The sequence below is a fragment of the Limulus polyphemus genome, unplaced genomic scaffold (genome assembly GCF_000517525.1).
Source record: "Limulus polyphemus unplaced genomic scaffold, Limulus_polyphemus-2.1.2 Scaffold1112, whole genome shotgun sequence".
Lineage (NCBI taxonomy): Eukaryota > Metazoa > Arthropoda > Merostomata > Xiphosura > Limulidae > Limulus > Limulus polyphemus.
Genome location: NW_013666722.1, coordinates 238,734 through 249,774, shown reverse-complemented (window position 1 = coordinate 249,774; position 11,041 = coordinate 238,734). Strand labels below are relative to the sequence as shown.

At 33.7% G+C, this 11,041-nt stretch overlaps 1 protein-coding gene across 1 annotated transcript in view; it reads left to right on the top strand.

Moving 5' to 3' along the window:
- The window catches only part of LOC106462183 (serine-aspartate repeat-containing protein F-like), a 32,174-nt gene that overhangs the window by 11,817 nt on the left and 9,316 nt on the right, over positions 1-11,041 (top strand). Inside the window, exon 2 of the mRNA XM_022389370.1 lies at positions 7,063-7,197. Within this exon, the coding sequence (XP_022245078.1) occupies positions 7,063-7,197 (135 nt within the window). The remainder of the gene's footprint in view (positions 1-7,062; positions 7,198-11,041) is intronic.

The window sequence follows — 11,041 nt, the reverse complement described above, 5'->3', positions numbered from 1 at the left end:
AAAAATCAAGATAAGCAGCTGCTTCTCTAAGATTCATTTTTGGGTCCTGAAGACGTTTCTGTACTCGAATGATAGATGATAAAAGATTTCTCCAAAAATACAAAAGTACAAGAAAATCAAATGTAAGCATGCGTTGCAGAATATCAAGAGCACCACAATTTGTTTCAGCCTTGTTGCCATTCTCACTTAATTGCTCTTACAGTCCTAGCAATTCATCCAGTTTTTCATGTACAAATTTTACTGCCTTTTCTCTTGCACTCCACCGTGTTTCTGATTCACCTTGACAGAGATTTTAAGCTACTGCTGCAGTTCGTCCCATTGAGTTGTTGAATGAGCAAAGAAATTATAAATGGCTTCAATTATACAAAAAAGGCAACAACTGTTGTTTCATGCCTTGCAGCATAAAGACATGCTAAATTAAACTATGGTTGTCACAGCTTATAAACACTGTTTTTGGATATGCGTTTAGAATTCTTTGTTGAACGCCTGACAGATGACCTGACATGACAGCAGCATTATCGTAACATTGTGAACAACAATCACTCAATAAAATTCCATCCACCTCTAATTTTGTGCTTATCGTTTTCTCAATATTGGAAGCATCTTATTCCTTCATCTGTATAAAGTCAATAAATTACTCTTTGACTTCTATTTTTCTTGTCTTAAAGTCAATGTCAACAAACCGAATCACTTGGGCCAATTGCTCACGATGGGCTAAATCAAGTGTGGAATCAAACAAAATACTATAGTATTTGTTTCTGCGAATTGCTGACAAACAATAATTTCGCACATGTGAAGCCATGAGATTTATAAACTCATTTTGGATTTCAAGAGAAAGATAAGATGTTGATGTTTGCCTATTTTTAATACGCTCTAGCTGCTCTCTCATTACTGAATCATACTTTGCTAATAACTGCAAAATAGACAGGAAATTTCCAGGGTTTTCGTTTGAGGTTATGTCCTCAGTATGACCACAAAATGCAAGATTCTAAGAAGCCAAATATTGTGTATAATCCACCAATATTGTTGAATTTGCCTTTGTAGCTCTTCATCAATGCCACTTTGAAGACGAATTCGGCGCTCAGTTTCTTTCCAAGCAGTAAATGGCTCACGATGACTGTCGCTATTTGCATGGGCATTTTTTCCACTTAGAGAATCCACCCCGTGTTTTGAAAGTAGACGAACTATCGGATGTCATATATGTAAATGAAAAAAGAAGACAACAAAAGCAGTATGCTGCTTTATGTAGAGGTGAATACACCATCCAGGAGCGATTGACCTCTTGTCCATTCAGAAGGCATCGTTTGAACCAAAATGCAGTCATAGAACGCCCATCTTTGGCATCAAATGGACCTTCTTTATGTCGAAATTCATGTGCTCCAACTTTAACAGTCTGTGTGATATGTGCATGTGTTACAACTGCTGAGCCTGTTGTATCAAACTTCATAAATCCAATATCCCTGTGTGTTAAAATATTTATTATAGATTAGCAACACTATTCTGCGGATTTGTTACTGACAAAGTGGAATCTTCTTGCTTATTATCATTGTAGATTTCAACAGGTCAGAGAACAGTTTCCTCATTGTTTTCTTTTTCAAATGAAATAGCATGTTCACCTCTTTGTTGCCATCAAAAGGAACAGATGCTGGCTTACTGGTGTCATCGCTTCCAGCAAGGAAAGCTCTCATCAATTTGCTTGACTCCACCATCGAAGCTGCAAATTGTGCACGTCTTTTGCGTCCCCGTGCCCCAATTTCTTTTTTCGACATGATGGGCTAAAATAATAAATTAATAAATACTGACTACACTGTTTAGTTGCAACATGCAAATTGGCAGATGAAAGGAAGCATTCCACTTTCCTAAGTTCCTAACCACAAATTATATTTAAATTATACAATTATAGTTGCAACCCAGGACTAGTTAGACACATCTGGACCTGGTTTCACTTTAACTGCCATAATTTAGACCACACATACTCATGTTAATTAATGTGACACAACAGTAAGAAAATCAATGTAGATGAGTGTATATGCTGGTAAATCATGCTTATGAGCACCATATTAATTACTGGCAGTTGCTAAGTCACATTTTAAAACTCGATAGGTTTAACTACACGAACACTAGAGAAGACAAGTCTGAAATTGCTCGAATGAAAATTACACACACTGTGGAGAAAATTGTAATCATAACATAATATGAGCCTAGAGGCTCAAAGGCTATATTTAATATTAAAGATTTTGATAGAATGAGAAAACTTAAATATAGGCTAACTAATTAGTGGTGCTAGATTACTACTCCTAGATTAAGTCGCTAGTACATCTAGATCTAACATCAATGTTAGATCTGTTATTTCCATTTTTTTAGTCTGAGGTTTGAATCTAGATCTAATAATAATGACAGAAATTTAGCTTTATACATCTAAATTAGACCTCAGAATTGAGTGCATAGACTGAAAGCACCTTGTATTGAGTCTACCCAGATCTAGATGTAACCATACCTCATCAATTCTGTATCTGGATTTATTAGTCCTAACTTTTAGAACAAACGTTACATCTAGATCTATTAACTTAGTCATTAGATCTGTCCCAGTGCAATGCCTAGTTTAATAGTTAGTATAGGTCTAAGTATGCCTATAATATAGGCTACAATTTGTATGATGATGGACCTAGGGTCTAGAAATAAAGTTATAACTGCAATAAGACCTAAAGTCTAGTACATTAGTTGGTGTAAGACATGATTTACAATCAGCCAATATAATTACAAACCATTACATTAGGCCTATAATGTTTGCTAGATCTAGATCTAGGCCTTGCCTGTTGCATATATTGTTAGTCTTGCACATCAGTTAATATATTACATCAGTCTCATATTTTTTTTTATTGAACGTACACTTACTTGTACGTTGTACACTAGGACTTGTATTTGATCTACAGATGAGTGATGGAATAGTATAATTTACTTCTGTAAGTCAATTCGGTTTCACTGTATTTCAGTGGGCGGCTTTTAAAAGTTGAAACTACAAGCGTAATACACACAAATAACGTAACACTATGTCATATTTATTTAACGTAGAACAGTTACGCTATATCCTAGGGGAGGGCATAATTATTAATTAATAGGCATTATAGACCATAGGAAATGTTGCGCACATTCACACCTTCACCCGGGCGACTGTCCCCTTGCCCCTTTTTGCTACGCCAAGGTGTAGATCTGTTCTGTTGAATGGCCAAGGAGTTTATCACTGGCAAACACACCTCGGTGCTTTTTTTGTGTACACATCTCTTGTGAGATTATCTAACACATTTCTTTAGCCGTCATAGGTTTATAGATATCATTTAAGATATTTCTGGTCTGAGAAATGTCATCATTCTGACACATGCTAAAGCGTTTCAGAAAGGAACAGTTAAATATCCTTTGAAATGTATAGTGTGTAAGGCATTTTTAGTTTCGCAGAGAAACTTACAAGCTTCTATTAATAATGCATTCTCGGGTCAAGCACCCATACATCTTGTCATAGGATGTGTTGATAATGACACATTTAATGGATCTTGGAAAGATAATGAGTACACTTTCAAGTATTTAAATATTAATTTCGTGGCAATCACTGTGGATGGAGAATATATTCTTGCTTGGCCATTGTAACCTTATTTAATGTTGGTCTGTATACACGAAGTTGTAAAACATTACTTAATGAAAAAGAAAACAGTTTCAAAATCAAGGAATTGATGCTGGTTATATTGAGTAATTTGACCAGACACCCAATTTATCTGCAAGAAATTATCCCTTTAAGTTATTGAATCAAGGAAATTTATGAATTGAGATAGCAGGGTATTATCTAACACTCGTACATGCAGAAATTCAGTCCATTTTAGGATGGATTGATCTTGGTTTTCAACTATAGATAAAAACATGTAGAAGAACAACTTTGAATCACGATTCGTCATTGAATACAATAAAAAACGCACCTTTGCTTCATACAAGATGTAGTTAAGCTTACTCCGTTTGATAAAAATGTGTTTTGCAAAAAAGATCTCCACTATAATCCAGTAAAATTTGTATGATGACCTTATGCGTATAAAGATTGTGAGAATAAAAGATGAGCTTGCCGCTCATGTGTACATCTACTTGAGAAAATAGAGAATGAAGAAACAGCTTCACAGTAACAAAGATATCTTCATTGTTTTTATGTTGCTCCATTTTTGATAGTCTGTTTTTATATAAAAATATGATTGTACCAGACCTAAGTATTAATCTCCAGAACCTGATATAAAAAACTTGATGAAACTTCTGTCTGACACTCAAGCTAAAAAGGGAATATTTGGTCCACTGACCTTCTTTGACCACAGTCTGTGCCTGATAAAAAGAAGATAAAATGGTCTACATTCTGAATTTCTTAAACTGAAAGACAAAATACATCGACCTCAGACGTTTTTGAAAAGTTAAAATGAACTTCCTTCCACATGAAAAATTAAGTCAATACACAGAGCTAGAGATAGAGTTTTGTTTCTTTCTATTCAATTGAATGTTGTTTCACAAGCTTCTTGGCATCTTGATATTTCGAGCTCCTTGTATTGCTTGTTGTTTTCCAGCTTTGTCATACGATTTTCCTTGTTTGACATCTGAAGTTAAGTATATGCCAGTCTTAGCAGTATGTTTTCCTACATTTAAGGCTTCTTGTTTTAGAAATCAGATAGCTCAACGAAACAGATTTCTCAAAACATCCCCAACCTGTGACCCGATTGCCACTGACTTCCAGAAAGTAATCCGTGTTTTGCATAGTAATTGTAATATGTTTAATAATGTCACATACATTTTTAATGACGAAAATGAAATGCTATGATGAGTCTTGTTAAAGTGGGAAGAATTGGCCCATGTGATCCTTTATATCAATCTCAATAGTCCGAAAACCTTGCTTAGAAATGGGTCTGTACTACAGGTTTGTAAATGTTATGATCATGTCTAGATCTTGACCTTTAACTTCAATGATTCATATTAGTAGCATATTCACACAACCAACAATACTAGGTTCCATAATATCTGTGTTTACGTAGAGTGAATGATTTGCATGTTAACAGTATATGGAGCTTTATTGGCCTTTGCGATAATATAATTATTATCAAATCCAATTAGTACTGACAGTACTGGACTGAATGTTATAGAGGGCTATCACTCACGTTCACGCTTACTGTTATGGTGAGCAAATAATAAGTAAATAAAGTTTGGAGATGGCTTGAATGGGTAGTGAAAGAAACTTTTCTTCAAATTTACAATGTTTTGATAAGCTTATGTTATCATCAGGTGTAAGCTTGCCCAAACGTTTTTTTCTTCTTCTAAAAAAAAGTGGGTTCCTCTTCATCAAATTTGTACCATAAGTAAGGTAAGGTTTTTTGGGGATTTAGGAAGTGATCTTTCTGTATTGTTTAAGATTCTAATTAAACCTTCAGAAAATTGCGACTTCTTGCAACAGAAGAGAATCCACGAACGCAAACATCTGTGGCAAAAGCCATTCATATGCCTTAGGCATCAGAAGGTAACATAATCAAGAAGCATCTAGACAATAGTAACTTGTACCCAATTTGTTTCCACGACACAATCGCTCAACCATCGCGTACCTTAAACAGCAGTGTGAAACGTGTATTCATGCTATAATGAATACCAAGATATACTGGTCAAATTGCAGGATGCAGTACCTATGGATTTTTGTATGATCAGACATTTTGAAACAGGCTTAGGGAAACCGTCATCTTCGTACATTAGGTGGATTATAAATAGTTTAGAGGGAAGGAAGAAATATGTGATACTGACATGATAGCGTCTAGCTGGAGTATTTTGCAAAAGAAAATGCTCTGGAGGGCTATTACCAAGATGCATATCAGACATAGCATGACTAGACTTGGAGACGTCAGTTGTAATAACGTGGTGAAGATCCAAAGTCGTTTCAATATAACATACTAAACCTGAGTGTAAGGTATAGAATAAAGCACCTTATGGAGACATGGTTGTTCTCTTTGAGTGTTATTGTGCTACACACGATTTTGCTGAAAGAGATCAAACATACAAGTATGAAAATATATGATCCAACTCTCATGTTCATTAAGTTGATAACATTTATAACATGTTCATCCTATACAATTCATATTTAAGTACTTTATGCATTTACAAACCTTGCCATTGAGAAATATGTAATTATTCTCTTTGTGTTTCAATAACCATTATACTTCACTATATTTATCGTCCATTGCGTGTAAGAACTAACTCTCTACTGTATTTGAATATTTTATAATTGTATATTGAGAGATTTTCATGACATTTTGATTTAATTTTGAAAACATACCCTTATCTTGGTAACACTGGTAAACAAATAAATTTGTAATGTCATCGTTAATATTTTGGAGACATACAGTGCTCTTTTTTTTGTTGAGAATGTTTGACTTATAAAGATACATTGACTTAAAATTTGATTATTTCTTTATCGACTATTTTAATTGAATTACCAGTGAGAATTTTTAAAAAGTTTTACAGCTTTACTGATCGGATTTATATACACCACAGACTTAATACAATCAGTGTGGAAAAAATACGTCGTAATTGAATTCCAAGCGTCAAGGACATGAATATTTTTCTTAATTAATGTGATATGAATGAACCCTGTGACACCACGTTTTCTATTATGTAACCTGAAAGATTTGGACAAATGATTTGAACACTGGTTTGTGCGTATGTTACTCAGAGTTAGTTCTCCATTCGGAGATAATTGTGTAAAATGATGTTTTTAATAAGATTTTGTTAACAATATCAGTTTTGGGATTTAAGGAAAACGTTGTTGACAGGGAAACAGAAAAAAATGCAAATTAAGTACTATTAGTCGAAGTTTTGGTAGATATTTGTACTTCTGTATTGAATATCATACATTGCATTTCAAATTTAGGTCAAATTAATGGTTGATATAAAATGTAAAGAAAAAACACATTGTCTTGTTTATTCATCGAAGGAATCTTTTAATTCTGTTTTCTTGATCAGTTTGTTTTACATGGATTCCATTTTTTGATTTTTATGACATAGGCCAATTACAAACGGACACGTCTCAGATCTCCTGTGATTTCCAGCAAAATCTCTGCAGCTGGAAAAACCGTGGAAGCAACAGTGCTTGGGATACTGTGGAAAGTTCTGTATTTACCAACACACCACCACCATCTGGTAAGTCTGGTATAATGTTTTGAAACAGTGAAGCTATATATTCAGACGAAACACTACATAGAACAAAAGTTTTTACATCCCGTAAGGTTGAAATTCTTTCATTTTCATAGTATGTTGTTGATTAAGTCAATTATGTCACTGTTTGGGATGATCTTCCACTAATCACCAATTCTTCATGATCATTCTACGTTAGATCCCCACTGGAATGTATCAAGTATAATAGAATTTCAGCTTTCTTTTTATATTTCTGAGGAATGCTGTTGATGATTTCTAAATTTTCCTGTGTCAGCAATTCTATTTAATTTTAATGGGTTCCATGGTTGTGAATGAAAGGTCGGATGACATTGTTGCAGTTGGTTTATCATCTTTTCTTGATCATCTATGTAATGTATCATTTTGTTTGACTGAATTCATATTGTTATCTATATAGTTTAGTGCTTTATCTACAGGCCTTTCATAAACTTTGGATTGATAAAAAGTATGTACTAGTTCTTCAGGAACAAGAACCATTCATTTTGGCATATTTTTAGAATCCAGCAGCTTTACCAATAGCTCATCTTGCCAAAACCACCAAATAATGAAACTATTGGTGCCACATGTAATGGTAAAAAACCCCTTTCTCTATTAGCAAGCTTAATTTCTGCTTAGCTGATGTTTTCTTGACAGTCAACTCTCTCAATAATGATTTGTATCATCTAAGTTTCTGCTTTTGTATGTTCGTCATGTAAAGGGAATGTAACCCTTTAAAATATTTAAAGCACATTCACAAATACTTAAGATAAATTTGTTTTAGCTCCGACAATTATTCCTTTAATCTGTTTGTGTGTAGCTTTAGGTAATGCATGGAACAACTCTTGATGTTGTTTAATTCTGAGTGTATAATTACAGTGACAACGATCAGCCTCTGAAACATATTTACTTGAAAACCGTTTTTAAAAAAAAAACACTCATATATATTCAGTGACTAAACATATTAATGAAATTTTTTTAATTACATATAATCCATCCTTCAAATAAAGTCCTTCTAGTTTTATCACTGCAGCAGTCATCATGATAAATGGGTATACATACAGTTAAACAATAGTTTATACTTACTTTGGTATGTAAACTATAACTCAGACGGATCTTTTCTGGCGTTTATGGTTTGAAATCGATGAATAAGTAACCATATGGTTGTCTCGTGCATCTTGATAATGTTCTTCAAAATATTTGACAAGTGATGGAAACATTTGTCTCACTAAAACAATCAAGTGAGATTTGTCTGTGAAATCTTTGAAAAAATAGTATATTGAGAATTTAAACTATTATTACGCATTTCTTTACCCTGATTAAATAGATTCTATGCAATATAAAATAATGAAAAATTTAGATGTTGACTTCCACATGTCAAAAGTTGAAACACTAAATTATTTTCTCCACATTCACTCATATTATCATCAATGATAAAAATATTTGGTTTATCAGACTGTAAGTAATCATAAAAATTTTCAGGTAAGCCTTTGACAAAATGAATGTTGGGAATATTTTGCACTAATTTTGTGTACTGTGGTTGAAATTCACCATAAAAACCATATGATGTTTTCAGGAATAAGATAAATACCTTCACGATGATAAGTCAAAACTTTGCCTACAAACCGTGATTTACCACTTCCTCCAATGACAAATAAATGAAATGGGACTCACTTTATATAGATCATATTCGAGTGCACTTGGGATCTGTTCCCAAGGTCCTGTAAATGTCCTCTTTTTATCCGTAGATCATGGCTAGGAGTTAATTCCACAAGATAAAAATATCAATATCCATATGAAAGGGTGTTAAAGTCTGGAAGGCTGTGTCATTTGGTGTAAATTGGATGATAATTTTTCTTTTCTTTCTTGTTGTAAATGGTCTGAGTCTTTAAATCTCTACAAATCTTCTTATGGTTATTCACAGTTATAGGAGGCTGAAAAGAATTGAATATATCTGTTATCATACATTTCATTGATGAGAGGTTCGTTTTTTCTGTTGATAAAATTGAGGATAAACCCAGTCATTTTACATCATGACTTTCCATTGTAAACTCGCTAAGATAATCCTCTATAGGTGGATCATTACATCCATATGAAATGTATATAATACTTTCGGGACCACTGTTTTTTGGACCACCACTGACCCACGATATAGTGTCTGTCTAGATGATCTGTAAACTCACTAAGATAATGCCCTAGAGGTGCATCGTTAGATCCATTTGAAAACAGACAAAAGCTGCCGAAAATATCTTGGTTTGATCTTTCTGGGGCAGATATTCATATTTATGCTTCCAATTAAGATCTGTTACTTCCTCATTAATCAATGCAACATCTGTTATCATTTTCGTATTATTGTTCACTAATGAATGGTATTCTTTATTAGATGTTACATATGTAAGTTATGGTTGGTCCTCAGATATACCCTAATGCCCCCCCCCCAAAAGAATAAGACATAATTTTGCAACTGACATTTTCCTGGATTAAAAACAATGTTTTCAGGGGTCAGTTGCACTCATTCATTTTCACTATATTGATCAACGTAATATTGCTTTGCCTCAGATGTTATACAGTGAGAGGGCCAACCAGAACTTTTTTGGTTTAATTTAAGAAAGCTATCAATGTAGTTCTTAAAAAGATATCTAGATTTGACAGGAAAATGATAAATCTCAAATATTATTATTACCTGGTATCAACAACTGCTTTCTTTACTTCTTCTGTGACCCAGGTACCAATTAAAGTTCTCTTTTCATCACTGAGGTTACATGGTGGGGATGATTTGAAGTCTACGAATGATCCACATAATGGAACGGTAAATTTATCGTCACATCTAAATGGGTAAAACTGGATGATAGAGTTTCTTCAGGGTTAGAATATGACATTTAATAAAACCAAAATAATTAGTTAATCTAGAAAAATTTGTAGTTATAACTGTAGGATGTCCAACCAGATACTCATAACATTTATTAGCCCATGGATATAGTGATGTAAAATCCACATACTTCATCTTTTATCCTTCTTTTATATCGTATAAAAGTCTTGTTGCATTTTCTCTCCTTCCACAGAAGGAATCTCGTAAATCTGGGCGGGAAACTACTGTATAGTCCTAAAGGAAATTTATTAACTCTGTTTCATTAGTTTCCATTTTCTTAAATTCATGCTCCCATATTGTTATGACTTTATATCGTAGTGCTTTGATTTGTTTCCGTCTTTCAAATGTATGATTTTTAATAAACGACATGGATCTATTTACAACTACATTCTTTGTGTCAGAGTCATAAACTTTATTACAACCATGGTAGTAGCATCCATAAAACTCATAGATCGTGTTTTGTTTAATACAGAAAATGTCTACTTTACAATTCAGGATTTGTTTCTCAACAGCATTAAATGTATGTTGGATCTTTATCCCTCAGATTTTTGCACATAATCTAACCATTGGATACTTACTTGGCTGTAGTTATTGGTTTTAAAGTATCCGTGATTATGTATGAGAGCTATTGATCATTGTGGTATAGATTTCCTTTTGAATGCAGCCGTTGTACAAAGGTCGTGTACTGAAGGGATCTACATCGCAGGTTGCGAGAAATTCTTCTCCGAATTGAAGACAGCACCATCAAAATCTATCCACATCTGATCAGCAGTATCCAAAGAAAAAGTAAAGAATGATAAATATAATTTTCAACAGTATTTCCAAGAGAAGTTAAAAATGTACTCTTCTTCTCGTCGCTGACAGTGTCAATCCAGAAACTTTTGTCTTATGGGTGCTGACATACTGTTGGGAGATTGAAAACTAGCGTCCGATATAGGTCCTCGATATTCCTGATTTGACTTTACA